We start from the raw sequence: 21,995 nt of genomic DNA on the forward strand, positions 1-21,995 counted from the left end.
GTTTAGTCCAGGGCCTCTTTCCCCCAACCTATTCCTGTAACCCCACACATCTATCATGTCTAATCTATCCAACCTACACATCTTGGGCTAATAAAGGACAATTTAGCATGGCCAATCCACCTAACCTGAACTGGGGAAGGAACTGGAGCACTACATGGGGAGAACATGCAAACTCCAGACAGACAGCCCCCGAGACCAGAACTGAACTGGGTCCCTAGTGCTGTGAGGCAGCAGTGCTAACAACGTCACAAAAACCCAGCCTGCAGGTGATCAGGAAGGCAAATGGGATGCTGGCCTTTATAGCGAGGGGGATTGAATATAAAAGCAGGGAGGTCTTGCTGCAACTGTACAGGGCACTGGTGAGGCCGCAGCTGGAGTACTGTGTGCAGTTTTGGTCACTGCACTTGCGCAAGGATATTTTGGCCTTGGAGGGAGTGCAGAGGAGTTCACTAGGCTGATACCGGAGATAAGGGGGTTGGACTATGAAGAGAGACTAAAGACTGTGTTTGTACTCGTTGGAGTTTAGAAGGATGAGGAGGGATCTTATAGAGACATATAAGATGATGAAGGGGATGGATAGGGTAGAGAGATTCTTCCCACTCAAAGGACAGCAGGACTAGAGGGCACAGCCTCAAGATAAGGGGGGGGTGCAGTTTAGAACAGAGTTGAGGAGGAACTTCTTCACTCAAAAGGGTGGTGAATCTCTGGAATTCTCTGCCCGTTGATGTGGTGGAGGCTACCTCGCTAAACATATTTAAGACACGGGTAGATAGGTTTTTGGTAGGCAAGGGAATTAAGGGTTATGGGGGAGAAAGCGGGAAAGTGGAACTTAGCCACTTCAGATCAGCCATGATCTTATTGAATGGCGGGGCAGGCTCGAAGGGCTAGATGGCCTACTCCTGCTCCTATTTCTTATGTTCTTATGTAACTGTACTGTCCTTTGCCAAGTAAATCTCAATTTCCAAAATAGCCTTGAAAAAGGTCACATTTTTAAACTACGATTTTTTTTCCATTTTTAGAATAATCTTCACTCTAAAAAAACGTTACAAGAAACTTTCACAGTTTTCCCTCTTCAAACGTCACCTTTGAAATTGAAATAATCACAATATAATTCAAAGTAGGTTTTCTCCTCCTCTCAAATCAATGCAAGCCAGCCACAGATGATCAACAGATGAGCTAGAAGATTATTTGGCAAGATTCCCTCTCCATAATTCAAACTCAATCCTGTGTATCAAACCACTGTCGCCTCAGTTAAGGGGACTGGAATTTTTGCAGCTTGACGTAGAATACTGGGTTCAGTTTTCACCCCATGTTATTCTCAACTGAACATCAGTCTGATTCGCATGGAACCAGGGCCCACATTCTACAAGGAATAAAACTCAATACTCACCTCTGGTCGGTCTCTGTGTGTGTTTACAGCCTCCACGTTCAAAAAGATAGATTCAACCTTACAGCCTAATTAAAAAAGACAAAATTAAAACCAGTTACCCACTTGAATTTAAGACAGAGGCTGGAATTCTCCCGCCATTCATACAGGTCCAGGCAGTGCAGCACCCCAACCCCGCCGCTCGTTTCCTGGCAGCAGGGGTTTCAATGGGAATTCCCATCAACAGCAGAGGGACCAGAGGATCCCACCACCACCAGCAGATGGAACATCACCATCCCACCACCAAGAGGCTAGCATAGAGGGGAGGATAGATAAATTTTTGAACAGTAAAGAAATTACCTGCGCAAGGATATTTTGGCCCTGGAGGGAGTGCAGAGGAGGTTTACTAGGCTGATACCGGAGTTGAGGGGATTGAGCTATGAGGAGAGGCTGAATAAACTAGGCTTGTACTCATTAGAGTTTAGAAGAATGAGGGGAGATCTCATTGAGACGTATAAGATGATGAATGGGATGGATAGGATAGAGGTGGAGAGACTCTTCCCGCTCAAAAAAGACAGTAGGACTAGGGGGCACAGCCTCAAGATAAAGGGGAGGCGGTTTAGAACGGAGTTGAGGAGGAACATCTTCACGCAAAGGGTGGTGAATCTCTGGAATTCTCTGCCCGTTGAAGTGGTGGAGGCTGCCTCGCTAAATATTTTTAAGAAGCGGGTTGATGGGTTCTTGATAAGAGAGGGGATTAAGGGTTATGGGGAGAGGGCGGGAAAGTGGAACTGAGCCACAACAGATCAGCCATGATCTTATTGAATGGCGGGGCAGGCTCGAAGGGCTAGATGGCCTACTCCTGCTCCTATTTCTTATGTTCTTATGTGAGTGAGTAGGTAAATGGAACTGAGTCCACGAAAAGATCAGCCATGATCTTACTGAAGGGCGGAGCAGGCTCGAGGAGCCAGATGGCCTACTCCTGCTCCTAGTTCTTATGTCCTTAAATCACACCCGTGATCCAAATGGGGTAACAGATTCATGCAGAGAAATCACGCAACTCACCATAAGCATACGGAGTCAGTTTCAATACTGTGTGAAGAGGACACTTCAGATACGGCAGCTCATCTAGAGACAGAAACAATTCATCAGAAGTGGACACCAAATATGACCTTTAATCCCTGTACCACATTGAATACTGTACTTGGTGGGCACAGCTGAATCTAATGGCACCGCACTACTGGAGATTCACAGATGTTGTGCATCATCTAGACTTAGCATTTTACAGACACTGGGAGACCATCGCTGTTCGATACACATACCTGCACTTTTATCTAGAAAGTACGCAAGGAGGCAGCGCATGACAGCCTGGTGACAGATGACCAAGACATTCCCCTGTCTCTCCAATTCCATGATAACAGGTTCCAGCCGCTGCACCAAGTCTTGGTAGGACTAAAGAGTAGAAACCAAAAACATAATTCAATTTACGCATCCAAATGCAATTTTTTTTAATTAAGTTTATTCTGGATTATCTACTGTAATATTCTTCAAAAAAGAAATGCTGACAGTTGCTCTCGAAATTCCAGCCTTTTAAAGAAAGATCACAAAACTAATTTTGAAATCTACTTTATAAGCCCCCTAAAGCAGAGTTATGCATGCAACATCTGCCTCTGTGCTTTGTTAAATAATTTAATCTTCAAGACCTTTTTTTAGTCCTTACGCGGTTATGCCTGGTCAACTCCATACAAGCTGCTACCATGTGTATAACCTGTTGTATATTTAATACTTCTGAGCCATGCACAGATGACTAGTTTCCAAAAGTGTGTAAGAGGTTTTAAAACATCAACTCCACACTCAAGCTTCCAGCTGTACAATCTGGTTTACTTTCCCCGAAGTCCACACTGAGGCTTAAATCAATCAAGCACTGCAAGCACCAATAGTAAACGGACTCAAACACAGAACAATTTTTACCCTACATAACCTACCTCACCAGTTGGGTAGCGGTAATAATATTTGTCTTGTTCACGTAATGCATATTCCTCTGGGTACTGTTGGTGTATTTCTTCGTAGGTCATGTCTTCACATACGCCCTGCAATAAATACAAACTTAACTTAAAAGCACACCATTTATCCCTCATGCAAAATTAGTCATTAGCATATTTAAGTCCCATGCTAAGCAATTCAAATTTCAAGCAGTAGATCTCTTGCCAGTGTAACAGAACCACCAGTTCCAAGACTTTACTGCAAAAACTCAAGACTTGTGCAACAATCAATGCTTAACTTGGGCTCAACATTCCAGTAATTAAAAAAAGACTGCCCAAAAAGCTTCTCTTTATGCAGTGTCCTTCACAACTTCAGCACATAGAATCTCTACAGGTGTAACAGCAGGCCATTCGGCCCATTGAGCCTGCATCGACAACAATCCCACCCAGGCCCTATCCCTGTAACCTCACGTATTTACCCTGCTAGTCCCCCTGACTCCAAGGGACAATTTAACATGGCCAAGCCACCTAAGCTACACATCTTTGGACTGAGGGAGCAACTGGAGGAAACCCAGAGAGACACGGGGAGAATGTGCAAACTCCATACTGAAACAGTCACCATGGCTGGAATTGAACTTGGGCCCTTGGCATTGAGGGGCAGCAGTGCTAACCACTGCGCCACCCACAGCCCAGAGCATTTCACAGGATCTCTGCTTTTGGTTTTGAAATTCCTACATCCTACAATAATTGAAGAAATTTCAAAGGTGAATCTTGAATTAAGCCAAATTCTGAACTGTAGCATGGTTAATGTTAGGACTAAGTACAAGCCTGCAAATCACACCTTGCCAGGGAAACCCAGTCATTTCCTTCATCCACAGCAATACTCAACAGTTGAAATGCAAAGGTTTCTTGTTTACCACTTTGTCATGACATTATAGAAATAATGGTATATATTTACTGTTCCCGATATACTAGACAATCAGCAGTGTAAGTTGGGGTACTGTGCCACAAATTGGAGACATGCTTGCTCCCCTAGGTTGGATGTTAACTCTCTAAAGAGAACAGTGAAATGCACCTCAGTATGCAAACCAGCAAACAGGCTGTTTGCAATCAGAAAGTGACTGGAGAATGTGTTTATGGAGAATACTATCAGCGTGAACTTTTAAATTACCACTTACAGCGTCGATCTCATTCAGTGCTTTCCATTGCTCATAACGACCTCCTAGGACCTCTGCCGTTTGGATGGTTCGCTTCAACTGGCTGGTCCAAACCTTCAGATCTTTCAAATTCTGCTCCTCCAGAAAGGTGCCGAGTGCTGTGGAAAACTGGAGAAAGTCATTTACGTTAGTGAACCATTCTCAAATGGGTGCTTAATTTTTTTGTGCTGTAGATCTCTAACAGGTTGAAGATTGAACCATGCAAGTTGCCCTGAAATATTTGCTGAAATGACTGACACCAAGGGTGTACGGTGCCTCTTTACAGCCACTGCCAGGATTCATTAATACTGAAAATAATTCATAAATAATGAAAAAGACAAACTCAACCTCCCACTGTCAACACCTAATATCATGGACCTATAAAAGAACACAATAATCAGGCTACATTACTCAGAATCCCTACAGTGCAGGAGGTGGCCATTCAGCCCATCACCCCATTAATCCATCTAACCTTCATATCCTTGGACACTAAGGGGCAATTTAGCATGGCCAATCCACCTACCTTGCATATCTTTGGAGTTTGGGGGGAAACCAAAGCACCCGGAGGAAACCCAGGCAGGCACAGGAAGAATGTGCAAACTCTACACAGTCACCCAAGGCTTGAATTGAACCCAGGTCCAAAGGAAATTGGAGTCCACGTATATAGATCAATAAAATATCATGGACAGAGATAAATAAACCAAAAAGGCTCAAAGGCTAGAATACAAGTGGGAGAAGTCATACTTCAGCTACACACATAGTACTCCCAGGTGTAGTATAACTGTGTTCACCTCTGGGCACACATGCTTCACATTCACACCAGAAATAATACATCAGGCTTGGGACAGAATGTAGACTTATCAGAATTATACTTCTACTCCAAGGAGAGATTGTACGAACTATGGTTGCGTTGCCTGGAATTCAGATGGTTAAGGAGCAATTTGTTCATTTGCTCAGGGAAACAATTAGAGTGGAGAGAGAAGCTGTCTCTATTGGTTGGAATGTTTAGGACATAATCTAAAATATCAGAACTAGTCTTTTCAAGAGTAACATCAGGGAACACTTAAGGATAGGCATTTGGAACTCTTCCACAAATGGTGACCTATGCTAAATGAACTATTTCACCAATTTTTCATAATTGATGAAACTACCTATTGGTCAGCCAACAAGGGCAGCATAGTGGCACAGTGGTTAGCACTGCTGCCTCTCAGCACCAAGGATTTGGGTTCAATTCCAGCCTCGTGTCACTGTCTGTATGGAGTTTGCACATTCTCCCCATGTCTGTGTGGGCTTCCTCCAGATTCTTCCCAAACTCCAAAGATGTGCAGGTTAGGTTGACTGGCCATGCTAAATTGCCCTTTAGTGTCAGGGGAACCAGCACAGTAAATATGTGGGGTTGCGGAAATAGGGCCTGGGTGGGATCGTGGTCAGCACAGATTCAATGGGCCAAATGGCCTCCTTCTACAATGTAGAGATTCAAGGATTCTAAGTTAGTAAGGAATCTGGGGCAAAAACAGGGAGTATGGACTTAGTTCACAGATCAGGCATAATCTAATTGAACAAATTCTAGAGGACATGGGTTAAGGATGAAGGGAATATTTGTGGTAGGAGTGTGGAATGAGCTGCCAGATGAAGTGTTGAATACGAGCTCACTTTTAACATTTAAAGAAAACTTGGACAGGTACATGGATAAGAGGGGTGTAGAGGGATATGCTCCAGGTGGAGGTCAGTGGGACTAGGCAGAAAAATGGTTCAGCACAGCCAAGAAGGGCCAAAAGGCCTGTTTCCGTGCTGTAACATTCTATGGTTGACAACACTGACAATTCCTGTTGACAACACTGATATGTACTGTACAATCCTGGGCATTTAAATTCATGTGTTTTGGCAGGTACCTTCTTTCCTCTGTACGACAGACCAGAATCACCACCAATTCGACCTTGGAGATTATATTCACTCTCCCCATGGCGACACAAGTAGATTGTACGAGGCTGGATGTGAATGTTCATCAGATAATAAACTATTTTGCTCTGGATATGATCTTGAACTCGGTTTACGAGGAACCTCCGACCCACATTTATCACCTTGATGAACGACAGATCCCTAACAAACGGGAACAGAAAAGGGGAGAGGGTGAAATAGTTAGCACAAATTGTCAGTGTAATTCATTGCTCTGCAATGGTTTACTTCAACAAAACTGTTCCAGAAATAGCACCATAAACGTCATGTCCTTTGTTAGAAATATCAGCCTTGGCCATCAATTACAATTAGAACTCCTTCAGAATCTCTGCAAAATAGGATGGCAGGCAGAGTTTTTCCCAGTCAACTGCCCCAACTCCGGATTCCTGGATGGTCAGAATTGAATGGGTAGCACTGTGTGGGCACAGAATCGTGTCTATTTACACAATGAGGGTGGCACAGTGGTTAGCACTGCTCTTTCAACTCCAGGGATCCAGATTCAATTCCAGCCTTAGGTGACTTGAATCTGTATAGTGTTTACACATTCTCCCAGTGTCTGCGTGGGTTTTGTCCCACAGTCCCAAGACATGTAGGGTGGCCAAGCTAAATTGCCCCTTAGTGTCCCAAGATGTGTAGGCTGGGGGATTAGTGGGGTCAATGCGTGGCTGAGCCTGGTAAGATGTTCTTCTGAAGGTCAGTGCAGAATTGAAGGGCCGAATGTCCTCCTACCACACTGTAGGAATTCCCTGAACTCGGAGGGTGTGGGGGCATTTCAATGTAGTTTCAATTGGCAGCACAGATTGTAAACTGTTCTCTAAAGGCAACTGGTGATTCATAAAGATTAAATTGAAGGCTGGCAAATCTGGAGCTTTCATTATGGGTTTGACTAATTGGAGGCATGAGTGTTGTACAGCTGGCATTGCCTTGAATGATTGCCAAATCCTGGGCACATTGTTATCGACTACAAAGGAACTTCCAGCGTGCATTAACCATCTATTACACAAGGGAACGCTTTTGTCATATTCAGCCAGCTGATTAAATATTATCCCCACTCCAATTAAATAAAGTTAAGTTTATTTATTAGTCACAAGTAAGGCTTGCATTAACACTGCAATGAAGTTACTATGAAATTCCCCTGCTCCAGTGCCTATTCAGGTCAATGCACTTAACAAGCCCGTCTTTCAGACTGTGGAAGGACACTGGAGTACCCAGACGAAACCCCATGCAGACACAGGGAGAATGTGCAAACCACACACAGTGACCCAAGCTGGGGATCGAACCCAGGTCTCTGGAGCTGAGAGGCAGCAATGCTAACCACTGTGCTGTAGTTGGAATATGTTGCATTGATCAGAAAGGTAGAAGCTTCAACACAGCATCAATATCAACTGAAAGGATTGAGCTTACTTGTCATAATTGTCTGGATCCAGAGGCTGGTATGTTGCTTTGTAGCATTCAATTCTCTTCAGGAAGTCTTCCATTGCATCAGTTCTGTTGCAATCCATGTAATCTGGACTGGATACTTTCACATCCTGTGGATGATGAAACACTATTAATCTGCGGTGATAGATGAAGACCAATTTTCCTCAAAGTCTACCCAACGTTGAATTGATTGCTATTGGAATGAATATACATGATTTTCTCCCCACTTACCATTATATTTGCAGCCACCACACTTGGATCGTCACAAACCGATTCTACAAAAAACACCTGCGAGCCAAAGAGAGAATTTTTAATCGTTCCGCATGGGATGGAGAACCTAAATTCCCATTTGTTTGGTCAATGGGAATGCTTAAATGTCATCTAACACAAAAATACTTTAACCGGGCAGAGTGCAAATATGGGGACCAATCCTGTTGTTGGCCACGTGGACAGGTGATGTGGAAAACAGGAACATTTGGACCCATTGTGGGAAAGCGCACAGCTGGCAGGTTTATACTCGGAACACTGATTTTTCACATCTTGTTAAGAGAAATATATCCCGTTGATGAATGGGAGCTTCATTCCAAAACCAGGCCCCTCTGTGCTCTACACAATCGAGGCATTCCAATTTGTAGCATGTATCCTTATTACAAGCCCAAGGAAAGAGTCACGTGGCACAGTGGTTAGCACTGCTGCCTCACAGCGCCAGGGACCCAGGTTCAATTCTGACCTCAGGTCACTGTCTGTGTGGAGTTTGCACATTCTCCCCACGTCTGCATGGATTTCCTCCATGTGCTCTGGTTTCCTGCCACAATCCAAAGATGTATGGGTTAGGTTGATTGGCCATGCTAAATCATCCCCTAGTGTTGGGGGGAATTAGCAGGGTAAATATGTGGGGTTATGGGAATAGAGCCCAGGTGGGATTATGGTCAGTGCAGGCTCGATGGACTGAATGGTCTCCTTCTGCAGGGATTCGATGACTATGAGTTCAAGGTCCAAAGTTCAGGGCGGGGGGTGTGTAATTTCTAAGCTGTCTCGAAATTGTACTGACCTTCCATTCATTCTCTTTGGCAAAGTTTAAGATCATCTCCCTCCTCTCCCTGGTGGTATTTGTAGCATCAAAAACCTGGACAAAATAAAAAGCAGCTCAGGTCACAAAAGTATTAACTTACATTGAAACAGAATTTCAATGTAAATGATGAAGTAGAATGTATTATCTCCAAAGTGGTGCCCATTCCATTCAATGATGTTTAGCACAGCACGCCACTGAAAACATATAGCATTATGCTGGAATGGATACACAATGTTAAAACATCTAAACAAGAACCAATTACAACTTGTGCACACGGACTAAATGTTATTCTGTCAAGGTAGTCTCAGCTGCTGGTTACATGACCCAAAAAGAATGGTCAAGTTTCAAGCCCTTGGGATGTCCAACTCGCCCAATTTTAAGCCATCACTATGTGACACTTTGCGTAATATTAAATGCAATTTGCGACAAAGAGGTGAAAAACAAGAACACAAGAAACAGAAGGAGGAGGCCACCAAGCCCTTCAAGCCTGCCTCGCCATTCAATACAATTGTAGCTGATCTATGCCACCTCAACTCTTTTTCTGCGCCATTTCCCCATAACCCTCTATTCTTCAAACTATCAAATATTTATCCACCTCCACTTTGAATGTGTCTAATGATCTAGCCTCTACCACCTTTGAGAGAGTGTTCCAGAGATTCACCACCCTCTGCGAGAAGAAATTTCTACGCACCTCAATTTAAATAACCGGCCCTTTATCTTGTAGCTGTGTCCCCTTGTTTGAGACTCCCCCATTAGTGAAAACATCTCACCATCTATCCTGTCAAGCACCATCAGGATCTTATACAATTAAGGTCACTCCTCACTCTCAAACTCCAAGGAATACAGACCTAGACTATTTAGTCTGACAATCCTCTCCTCCCATGAATTAGCCTGGTAAACCTCCTCTGGATTGCCTCAGTGTTCAAGTTGTTCCTCTCTGTAGGTCAGAGAGAGAGCCAGTGCCTGTTATTAAAAAAAAAGTCCAAAATTATGGGGACCCCTTGCACCGACTCAGTTGAGGTCCAGTATAGTGAATGGGCAGGTGAGAAACCTTGGCAGAGATTATTCCACGACAAAAAGCAGTTGAGGAAACGGGACTTACTGCAATCTGGCCACCTTCCTCAGTAAGGTAGGATTTTGCATCTCTTAATGCCGCTAAGGCACACTGCCTGGAGAAAGCAATAAGGAGATATCAGAACGCTGAGTTTAACGCTAAGCTGTGATAGTCTACTGCTTCCTGAAAGATGTGTCAGGGGCAATTCGATTGTCATGTACAATGTTAGAATACCCTTAGTAGGAAGTACAATAATTAAACTATTGTTGACATTCCTCAATGACTATTTTCCTTCCCATCTAATAATGCTCACATTGCAACACCATGAATGGGAACATTAAATGGGATGTACTGGCTCAGCCCAATTTCCTCAAATCCAAGAACAGTCACGTTGGAAAATTCAGGATAAATACAAGGGATATTCACAGCTTATTGCACTGCTGCAAGGACAAATTATGCTTCCTTCAAATATTGGAGAGTAAACACTCAGAGGTCTGGACATAAAAATGCACAGCACACAGAGCACTGTGCTTCCAAGTGACCTGGACAGAAAGTCACCAATGATTTGCAATGTCCAGGCAATTAGAAAGGTTACAGCGTTGCAATTTGATCAACTCCACTGATTTTCACGGATCCTACATTGCAAAGCCTGGTTCAATCTGTGCTTTGCAAATTGTAATTTTGCATCACCCAGATAGCAAGGAGCCTACCACATGCTTCACATCACATGCTTCCCTGTCCCTAGACCTAGGGCTCTATCACCTTGCTGTAGGATAGGGAATTTATTTCTCCTCTTCCCAATCCTTTATTGTGCAGAAATCCAACAGATCAACAAGAATACACGCCCTGATGATTCTGTTCATTTGATCAAGCCTCTGCAAGTGGGTGGATTTGTCAGTGGAACAAAATAAGACCATGTAGACATTTTTTTTTGGTGGGTTAGAAGAGGGCAAAGAGAATTAAACAGTATCTCTTTAGCTTCCAATTTGTTTAAAGTTTATTTATTTATTAGTGTCACAAGTAGGCTTACATCCACACTGCAATGAAGTTACTGTGAAAATCCCCTAGTCGCCACACTCTGGCACCTGTTCGGGTGCACAGAGGGCAAGTTTAACATAGCCAATGCATCTTACTAGCTCGTCTTTCGGGCTGTGGGAGGAAACCAGAGCACCCGGAGGAAACCCACATGGAGATGGGGAGAGCATGCAGACTCTGTGCAGACAGTGACCCAAGCCAGGAATCAAACTCAGGTTCCTGGCACTGAGGCAGCAGTGCTAACCCCCTGTGCCACAGTTCATATTTTTAACAAAGCTTTCCAACATCATCAAAATTTAAAACATTTGATACATTGGACAGGGTTTTATGACCTCACTCGAGTGAGACTGGAAATTCCCGCCCGAGATCAATGGAGTTTTCCATTGTTGGACCCCTGCCCACTCCGATTCTGTGGCGGTGAGGAGGTAGAGCTATGGCCATTATTGTATAATAACAGTACTAGAGAAATTAACATACATACAAGCATTGTAGTTTGAAGAGTCAGGATACAAGCACCAAAGCTACTCACTTTCTAATCTTCATTGCATCTTCATTGTCATGGCGAAAAAAGTCATAAGATCGGTACCATTTTACAGCCTCTCGGCGATACTCTCCAACATTAAAGACTAAATGGGGAAAGAGAGTTATTAGTGTGGCACATTGCACAGGAGAATTGAAGATTCGATAGCTGCTTTTTCAATCTGTATTCTGTACACACCTCATTGCTAATCACAAGGTCAACAAATATGACATGATGGAAATAAGGTTATGAGGGACTTAGAGTAGGCAGGAAGAAACTTCTTCTCCTTGGTGGAGAGATCAATGACCAGGAGCATAGATTTAAATTTAAGTAAGGTGCAAGAGAGGAAATTGGGTGAAAAAAAATCCTTCAGGGTGTTGAGAGATCCTGCAACTTGCTGCCTGAAAGGGTGGTGGAGGCAGAGTCCCTTATAACATTTAAGGAGTATTTAAATGTGCTCCTGTGATGCCAAGGCATACAAGGCTATGGACCAAGTACTGGAAAATGGGATTAGAATAGTTGGGTGGTTTGTCTTTAACTGGCACAGACGCAATGGGCTGAATAGTCTGTTTCTTTGTTGTATATCTCTATGACTCGTAGTTCAGGTGCACAAAGTCAGCTTGAGTTCAGTAGTTACTTTCCAGCATCAAATTCTTCCCGCGCTCTGGGCACCACCTGACGGACTTGGATGTGCCTCTTTTGGTGCTCCTAATCTCTTCCCACTTGAATCATCACAACAATTTCTGCATCCATTGAACATAGAAGATAGGAGCAGGAGGAGGCCATTTTTGGCCCTTCAAGCCTGCTCCGTGTTTAACACAATCATGGCTGATCATCCAACTCAATAGCCTAATCCTGCTTTCTCCCCACAACTTGTGGTCCTATTCACTCAGTGATATATCTAGCACTTCCCAGGTTACATTGTTTTAAACGGGGGTTAGAAATTTTGGATTAAGCGATGATGTGTGGAGTACAAACAGATAACCTGCTCCATTAGCCTGTACCAATCATCCCAACATTACCACTGAAGATATTTAAAATAAGATCTTTCTTGAAATGAAATACTTTCTTTAATCTCTCCCCACTACATGTGTAGAGGGTTACCTGGAAGTTCTAACAATATAGTCATGCAATGAATGAATGCTGCATACCTCAATTACCATAACCTCTCAGCAGTTCCTTATGACAACGTGACTGCTCAATAAGGAGAATCCAAATGACTATCATTAGTCTTATGACAATTCAATTGTGTAATTCAATGCTCAGGCACCAGCCCCCAACTTCAATCGTGCTTTGCTGGGTGGTATACTTGCCTTTAGTTGGGGCTCCAATCCAATTGAGGTAGCGAGTCAGCTTCTTAGCAATGTAGGTCTTTCCCCGCGCTGGCAATCCCACCATCACAATCACAGTTGGGGAGTTGGTGAGGTGTGGGACAGATGCTATTCAAAAGAGAGGAAAAAAATAAAAATGCGTTAAGAAATGTAGGCGTGAAACTTAATTGCACAATGAGTGCCAAATTCACTTCTCACCAGAAATGAGTCATGCAATTTTCTCCCACATAGTATTCAAGTTAATCATTTCCAGGTATGTAGCAGCACATGTAACACGTTCTTGTATCGTGCTTGCATCGTGCTTGCAATGAACCACAGTCAGCCAGTGAAAAAGGTGCCTGCAGGGAGGAGTAGTGAGTAAAGAGGGAAACAAACTCCCATCAATTAAACTCTATGAGCTGATTCATTTTGATCCAATAGACTCAAATTTTTGCTGTCAAAAACAAGAGAGTGTCTCGATTGCATCTCCTGTTTAAGTTTCAAACAAAATAAAGATCAGCTAAAGGAATAGAATATAAAAGGAAGGAAGTACTGTTGCAACTATACAATGAGAAATCTCACAACACCTGGTTATAAGTCCAACAGGTTTATTTGGTAGCACAAGCCACTTCAAATAAACCTGTTGGACTTTAACCTGGTGTTGAGAGACTTCTTACTGTGCTGGCATCTCCACATCGCAACTGTACAAGGCATTGGTGAGACTGCACCTGGCGTATTGTGCACAGTTTTGGCCCCCTTATTTGAGGCAGTTCAGTGGAGGTTCACTAGATTGATTCCAGAGATGAGGGGTTTGTCGAATGAAGAGAGATTGAACAGTTTAGGCTCTCTGGAATTCAGAAGAATGAGGAGGTGATCAAATTGAAGTGTCCAAGATGATAAAAGGTATGGATAAAGAAGACATGGAGCGGATTCTTCCTCTTGTGAGGCAGTCTGGGACTAGAGGTCATAGTCTTAGCATAAAGGGTAGCAAATTTAAAACAGTTGAGGAGAAACTATTTCTCCCAAAGGGTTGTGAATCTGTGGAATTCACTACCCCAAAGTGCAGTGGATGCCAGGACAGTGAGTAAAGTTAAGGAGGAGTTAGACAGATTTTTAATGAGTTGAAGGGTTATGGGGAGAAAGCAGAAAAACAGGGATGAGGAGTGTATCAACCATAATCGAATGGCAGAGCAAACTCAATGGGCCGAATGGCCTAATTCTGATCCGATATCTTATGAACCAAGACAACACAAAATCTAACAGTGCCTCAATCTCCTGATACCGATCTATTGTCGGTACACAATACAGGTAGAAGTATTTAAAATAGAGCACAGGGAGCCAAAAAAAAAAAATCGATAGAAACAGCTAGTGGTAACAGCCATCAGCTTTCCAAACAAATACTGCATGCAAGAGTCTTTAAATCTGCTGATCAGCTGCAGTCCTGAAAACAAAGGTTTTCGATCGATCAAAATACTTTCAACTTACATCCAAATAAACAGCTATTCTTTACTGGTTTTCCACACAAAAGAAATGCAGGAATTAGAAGTTAAATAGGGAGTTGAACTTCTTTCATTGCGGATGGGAGGGGGGTTGCAACTTATTACACACCCAAAAACATTTAGCAGATTATTAGTGAATGCATTACATGTCAACAGATGTACTGCCTCAACTTTGTTAAATCACAAGACTTAAAATTGCAAAGCCCCCAGGGCTGATTTACAGATCACAATATTGATCTTTTAAAAATGTGCTGGCCTCCAGTGAATATTTCAATGTTATTCAAGTTTAATTATAATAAATGTTGGAGGCAACACAACTGGAATTAACAATGACAGCATTGCCAACCCCCCCAGAAAGAGGCAGACAATGGCTTCACTATTTACCCCTGAATGGAGGTGTACACTTCCCTCACTGAAAGAATGAGGCTAGTTAACGTGGAATCAATCTATTCTGGGGAGTATAATTGATTTAAACTGCAAGGAACACACTCAGCCAAATCCTCAAGTTTCATTCACGGTTTGAATAATCCAAAAATAAAAGCAATGCCCACCAAACCCACAGGAACTAAACTGTATTGTAAACTATCTGTTGCTACTTTGGATTTAAGAGAATTATCAAACATATGAAAATGTCCTTGTATCCAGGGCAACACGGATATTATATCTGGGCAAACACCATCAGCTTTTACATGACTTTTGCGTTACCTCAGAGAAGGAGGAGATTAAATCAGGCACAAATGGTCCGATTTTAACACATTTATAGCCTCATGAACTCGAGTTAAATCAAGCCCAATGTCTTATGGAGACTGGTATCAATCAAGTTGCCTGGCCTTGCCAGGCTCTACAATGGAGCACACTCCCCCAGGTGACGGCAGCAATCTGCAGCGATGCATAAAGTTAACCAGTAGAAAGACTAGTGGCAGGCCTTGTAATATTAAGGATTGAACCAATTATAAAATGATGGTATGCAGAGGGAGAACTTCCTCGACCCACACTGGCAACCCCATTGGAATTAAAAGGAAAGTTAGCCAGGCAACACAACTGGAAGCCAAAATAAGTGGATGTCTGAAGTTGCACCCGAGTGAGAAGGATTTTACAGTCTCTAAAGCCCAGCTGGCAATAATGAGAACATTTTTGTGCCATCTAGGATGTTTGTGTATAACACACCCACACATAGCAGAAAATATTGGAAAATCTCAGCAGGTCTGACAGCATCTGTGGAGAGAGAATAGAACCAATGTTTCACTTGGGTCACCCAGACTTGAAACGTTGGCTCTATTCTCTCTCCACAGATGCTGCCAGATTTGATAAGATCTTTCCGGCACTTTGTTTTCCAACATTTATTATTTTTACCCACATATAGCATGCCTTCAGCACCAAAATACTGTGACTACAGGAGTAGGCAAATAAATTTGATGCATTTTCTCAAGCATAGTCCACAGAAATAGGAAAAGTAGTTCTGGGACACATTAACCAGAAAACTTGGGACTAGTTTATTTATTGATACACTGTGTAACTCATCATGCATAATTCTGGAGATCAAGTCCATAAATGTTGCTCAAGTCTTGCAGTCAATGTGTGTGATGCATCCATAATTTAGTTGGTGTTTGATGCACTGCTTCCAGAATACAAACCAAGATCCATTGGAAGCTCAATGGATACTACGTACCCAAAATTCAAAATCTTCTGACCAAGGCGTGAACAGGGGAGAACACAACTACCAGACAACACGGGGCAACCTCTGTCATTTAGATTTAACAGGCAAAGTGTGCCCAGGAAGGTTTAAAGGTGCCATCTTTCTTGGAATCCATCCACAGTTCATCTCCCATTGTATCTGTACATTTAAGATGTTAGAATGCTTTTAACTTATAAAATCAGGTCAAGAGAGCATTCATATGACCTTCAACATAAATGGATTCTATTCGATGTGCATTACAATAGGACCCATCTGGTCTGTTACAATGACCCAATATTCTCTGGGGAAATCAAGCCACAACCTAAGCAGAAAATTACAACTGTATTCAAAAACAAAATGGTTAACTTAAGAGCATTTCAGATATTAATAACTGAATAATTAATTTTGTCACATCTCAAATTTCCACTAAAGGGAGGGGTATTAAATGGTCATTATATTCCTGATTATAGAATTAGAATTAAAAATAGTACAGTGGCCAATTCCAAAAATGTTAAAAACATAAGGCAGATATCAAATATTGCTTCGGTGGACTCTGTGAACTCAATAAACAAAACAGGTTTCAAAGTATAAGGACAAGGAAAGCTGTGTGCGCCTCTATAAAAAATGGATAGAGATAGTCATTCAGAGACCATTCCTTACACAAGGGTTTCCTTTCCACAGTAAACAGGATTTTGGTTCTAGTAACCCACAAGTAAGCTGGTTCTAGGATACATTTGTAAACTGTAGCTCTCTCAGTCATCATATTTCCAGAGTTGATCTTTTGCTCCCCCATTTACAAGGATGCATTATTATTTCGGCTCCTTTTACATGAAGACCAAGTTTATTATAAGTTTCTTCACTGAAAAACATTCCAAGTTAGGACAGGGGGTGCAATCTTGAAACACCCATGTCTCTCTTCATAACCCAGCCACTCTACAAAGGCATGTAATTGAAAGAGATAGGCCAACCCCATTTTTCAAAATTATCCAATTGTTCCAGTTAATACTTATGGAATCATAAATATTGCAACACAGGAGGCCATTCAGCCCGTCAAGTCAACACTGATTCTTTTAAAGATCAATCTAGACTCCCCCATTCCTTTTCCATTTCTCTGTATTTTCCCAATATTGATATCCACTAAACTATTATGCCCATTCCAAACTGAAGCTGAATTTCTGGTCTGTTTTAATCATTAAGAATGAGAGACAGATTTATGATACTGTTAAATCAAACGCAAGCTATGCCACCAAATAGCAGCCGGGTGGCACCATTCCAAGACCAGACTGCAGTGTTAGCAGTCACTTAATTCACAGGGAGACAGTGACAAATGTCACCAATTCTCAGCCATTGCAAAGAATACTGCTTCATTGCAGATATTCAAGGGGGAGATCATAGAATCCCTAGAGTGTAGCAGGACATTCAGCCCATCAGGTCTGCACCAGCTCTCCGACAAGGCATCCTACGCAGTCCCTATCCATAAGGCATAGGAGCAGGATTAGGCCACGTGGCCCATCAAGTCTGCTCCATCATTCAATCATGGCTGATATTTTTCACATCCTCATAATCCCCGATCCCCTTATTAATCAAAAATCTCTGTTTTAAACCTCTATCGTTGTAACCCCACCTACTTACCCCACTAATTTCCCTCCCCCCCCCCCCAACCCCCAAACCTACATATCTTTGGACACTAAGGGCCAATTTAGCATGGCCCATCCATCCAACAAGTTCCCAACTGCAGCTGGCATCACTACAAATGAGAAGGAAAGTGGGGTATTGGAGGATGCACCTCCCAGCCATTAATGTCCTGGATTTTGTTTAATCACTTTTGGGAGGGCAGGGAGGAAGTTTAACGGCACCAAACACGCCAGTGCCAATTCCATCCTTGACCAGGTCTGTGGTGTGGGTGGGTATGGTCGGGGCTCATAAACGTGCACAAGTTGCATCCCAACAGCACGAGGCAGGGTGGGTGAGCCAGCTTTGCTTTTGTCCTTCCTGTTCAGTGTTTTAATAGGTACAAGTATGCAAGAGTTCCACCAGGATATTGCAAAGAGCTTGAATATAATAATGGCAAGGACCCCTAAGCACAAAACATCAGTTAACTGCACTTGAGCTCTACTCCTGACATTTCCAGTACTTCAAGTAAATTGGAAGTTCCCAGGTCAAACAGCTCTAGAATCCAGTGTGAAGGGTTAAGGAAAAGCAACAGTTCACAAGATTTGTCAATAAAAATTGCTGACACGTTTAAAGCACTCACTAAATTATTTTAAACTGTAAAAGTGACTGCAACTCTACTCAACTACAACTGGATCCTCTGGTCTACTCAAGAAAAAGCACTGATGAGTTACCTTATTCTTTACCTACAAGACAGGAGCTATGGGCTATAATGCAACCTGCAAACACAGTATATGCTCACAACACACAAAAGGCAACAGAGAAGCTGTTGAGCTTTATCCCTCAGGAGCCTGGCCAGGAAACTGCATCAGTCCTTTGAGTCTGTGTCACAACAGGGTTTTACCTTGAGGTCAATTGGGATTATAGTCTTGGCTGTGCTTGAACTAGCTGAGGTTCGATTCCTTGCATAAATACATTGTATGGAGAGGCTGTCGAAAAGAGATTGAACGCAGGGACCCCTCGCTCAGACTGGGGGGGGATAACACTATTAGAGGGACTGGGATGGACACACTCTGCATCTGTGCCATCTCATCACTTGGCGACAACTGTGCCTTTCAGAGGCTAATTCACAGATTTGGGAATTCCAGAGTTAACAGACTATATTAACACCAAAGCTACAAACTAAAATGTGCGAGTGTGTAGTATCAACATTACAAGTCAGCCTGTAACTGTCTGGGATCATTCCAAGGAAAGCGAAGGTGCAGCAGTCTACATAGAGTGTAGATATTCCATTAGGACACTGAGCGTGAGTCACATGGTAATAATGACCGAATTAGTTCAAACGGCACTCAACTAGTTTAAGCAGACAAAATAAACACTTAATTGACCTTCCAACTCAGTAAGCTGAGAAAATATCCTTCCATCTGCAAAGCCACACCTCTAAGTGCTTAGGAAAGGGAAGATGAAACTTAAAAAAAAGGGGAAAAAAAAAATCAGCAATGCAGGAAAGGGAGCATGAGCCTTAACTGCACTCAAAGGATCTAACCACATCACACACAAACTTCCAAGGTCGGTATTAGATCGGATCAAGGGACTGCAGGATCTATACGGGGATATTCTATTTCTATCAGCTTCAACTGTTACTGTAACTATACAGAAACCATTGGCACAACTTCAACCGGTGGGGCTGAGACTGGCCCCCATACAAGCAGAGATGAATTGGCTTGAGCACGCAAGCATGGTGGGATCATAGAATCCCTACAGTGCAGGAGGCTGCCATTCGGTCCATCGAATCTGCACTGACCATATTTCCACCCCGTCCCTATCCCCGTATTTACCCTGCTAGGCCCCCTGACACTAGGCGGCAGGCAATTTACCGTGGCAAAACAACCTAACCCCCACATCTTTGGAAGAATGACAAGAGGCATCCTACAGAAACAGTACGACAAGCCATGGATCAAAGCAGTTGAAGGTCGGGACGTTCCGAGGAGTAATGAACAAGGATGAGGAGCATGTTGGAACGTTACACTAAACACAGAATGGTCCTCACTATCCACCTTTCTGTCAGGAATCCCTGCAGTGTACAATACTTAATGTTTGTCCTTTCCAAAATGTTGGTCTTAAATACATAGTCCAACAATCCTCTGGGAATAACAGTTTTGGGTGGCAGTGGTTTGTCCAGCTGCCTCAACACCAGGAAAATGGGTTCAATTCTGGCCTCAGGTGACTGCGTGGAGTTTGCATGTTCTCTCCGTGGCTTTCCTCCGGGTGCTCCAGTTTTCTCCCACACTCCAAAGATGTGTGGGTTAGGTTGATTGGCCATGCTAAATTGCCCCTTAGTATCAGGGAAGTTAACAGGATAAATATATGGGGTTACAGAGATAGGACTGAGTAGGATTATAGCTGTACAGGCTCGATTGGCCAAATGGCCTCCTTCTGCACTGTAGGGAATGTATGGTTTCATGAGTTCAGTGACATCAAAAAAAATTGCAATTTCTTTCTCACTAAAATGTTAACGAAATTCATAAACAGGTGACATTTCATGGAAAAAGTTGCTGCCAGTGAATAAATAGGACTGCAAATAACGACCGCTTCACAATATGAACGGTGGGCACCAGACAGGCAAAACTAATGAAAGGAGGGAGCAACTGATTTTGCACGGATTTGATGCTTTATGGATATAAATGAGCTACAGCTCTGATGTGTCAAGATCACAAGAAAAGGGGGCAAGTGGTCCCCACAGAGATTCTCTGACTGTAGCAACTGTTTGAGACTGCAACATGTTTGTAAAGCTCACTACAGATGAGCACTGGAATGCTACATCATTCATCAGCATGGAGGCACAGGGCTCAGTTCATGGCAGAGGGACTGAAGGAAAGCCCTAATATCGGCTGCACAAACTGACATGTGTCAGGGAAACACATTGGGTGAGATTTTATAGCAGTGTATTGCTTACAGTTCCACACAATGACATGTGTTTAGCTGCCACCACTTTAGCTACTGCTGCAAAGCAGGATCACCTAATGCAATGTCAGCCTTACTCAGAAAACAGATCAGCTTCAAACTAATGTCGCAATTTGCCCCTTAATCCCAACATTTAACAACACTGACTACACTACAAAACAAAGGTCCTCAGAGGCCCTGGTTGGTCCTGAGGTCAAGAGAGGTGCTACATAAATGCAAGTCTTTCCCTCGCTCACGCTCACCCCGATTCTAAGCAACCTTCAGCCCAAATGGAGGAACAGACTGTTGGGATGGGTTTGTTTCTATTCAGCAGCCCTCCACTGTCAGCTGAAGTTTTGTGTTGCCATGGTGACAGCCAACGTCTCAATCCACTTGTCATGTCATTGTAAAGTTTCCCAGCCTAACTGAGCCCCTTGGTAAACTGGCAATTTCTGTAGCAAAGCTTCCAACCCCAGGGGCAAAGAGGATGGGGGTGAAATCTGCTCCCATTGTCTCCCCCTCCCCCCCCCCATTTGAGAGAATACTGCAGGAGCCCCCCCACAGAACTCCAGCCAATTCATGTTTCAGAGCTGGGGGGGGGAAATCATGTCCCTTTCCAACTGCACTGTTCCAGATTGCCTCCCCTAACCACCCCCCCCCCCAGCCCAATTTCCTCCCTTCACACCAGATCCCCACCAGAGATCACCCCTTCACTCAGAACCACCCCCCCCCCACAGCAATGAGATTCCCCCCCCTTCACTCAGCACTGACATCTTCCCCCACCCCATTCATTCAGACCCCCAGGATTAACCCAAGCTATTCTACACTCCCAGATTTAGCCTTCTTAACAGCATAAAGTTGGAAGATTTTCAGACAATCTGATATTTTTGAGCCCAGATTATTTCTGAGGTTTGGGGGGGGCGGGGGGGGAGGTGGTCACTACTGGACTTTCACTCAATCTAGTCTAGATAGAGATGTGTTCAGTGTAATTTGTAGCAAGCGGTAAACTGGGGGGACAGCATGATGCAGCTACTCCCTATCGCAATGAAGAAAGGAGTCAGCAAAGGTACAAGACAGTTCCCCAATCCCCCCCCCCCCCGACAGCTCTCCCCCTTCCCCCAGTCTCAGGCTGAGCCGCCAGGCAGACAGACTGAAACTGAAAGCAGCGAGTGTGTGTTCCGGGAACTCCAGCACAAGCAGAGCCCGGTGTCCCCCCCCAACACCCCACCGGGGGGGGGGGGGGGGGTCAGAGCCCGGGATATGGGGGCCACATCCCAAAGAGAAAAAAGTCATCTGCCACTAGAGAGAAAACAAAGTATTTCAGCTCCGGAAGAAATAAAATTCACTTAAATTCCCG

General features: G+C 43.5%; 1 protein-coding gene across 7 annotated transcripts in view; it reads right to left on the reverse strand.

Moving 5' to 3' along the window:
- pfkfb3 (6-phosphofructo-2-kinase/fructose-2,6-biphosphatase 3) overlaps window positions 1-21,995 on the reverse strand; it is a 122,717-nt gene that overhangs the window by 15,982 nt on the left and 84,740 nt on the right. For all 7 annotated transcript variants that reach the window (XM_080207727.1, XM_080207725.1, XM_080207724.1 and 4 more), the window contains exons 2-13: window positions 12,914-13,039; window positions 11,610-11,706; window positions 10,094-10,160; window positions 8,971-9,045; window positions 8,151-8,207; window positions 7,905-8,029; window positions 6,437-6,644; window positions 4,527-4,673; window positions 3,352-3,456; window positions 2,689-2,818; window positions 2,432-2,494; window positions 1,391-1,455 (exon numbers count right to left, since the gene is read on the reverse strand). In XM_080207727.1, coding sequence (XP_080063853.1) covers window positions 1,391-1,455; window positions 2,432-2,494; window positions 2,689-2,818; window positions 3,352-3,456; window positions 4,527-4,673; window positions 6,437-6,644; window positions 7,905-8,029; window positions 8,151-8,207; window positions 8,971-9,045; window positions 10,094-10,160; window positions 11,610-11,706; window positions 12,914-13,039 — 1,265 coding nt within the window. The remainder of the gene's footprint in view (window positions 1-1,390; window positions 1,456-2,431; window positions 2,495-2,688; window positions 2,819-3,351; window positions 3,457-4,526; window positions 4,674-6,436; window positions 6,645-7,904; window positions 8,030-8,150; window positions 8,208-8,970; window positions 9,046-10,093; window positions 10,161-11,609; window positions 11,707-12,913; window positions 13,040-21,995) is intronic.

The sequence above is a fragment of the Carcharhinus amblyrhynchos genome, chromosome 19, assembly GCF_965287045.1.
Source record: "Carcharhinus amblyrhynchos chromosome 19, sCarAmb.v2.hapA, whole genome shotgun sequence".
Lineage (NCBI taxonomy): Eukaryota > Metazoa > Chordata > Chondrichthyes > Carcharhiniformes > Carcharhinidae > Carcharhinus > Carcharhinus amblyrhynchos.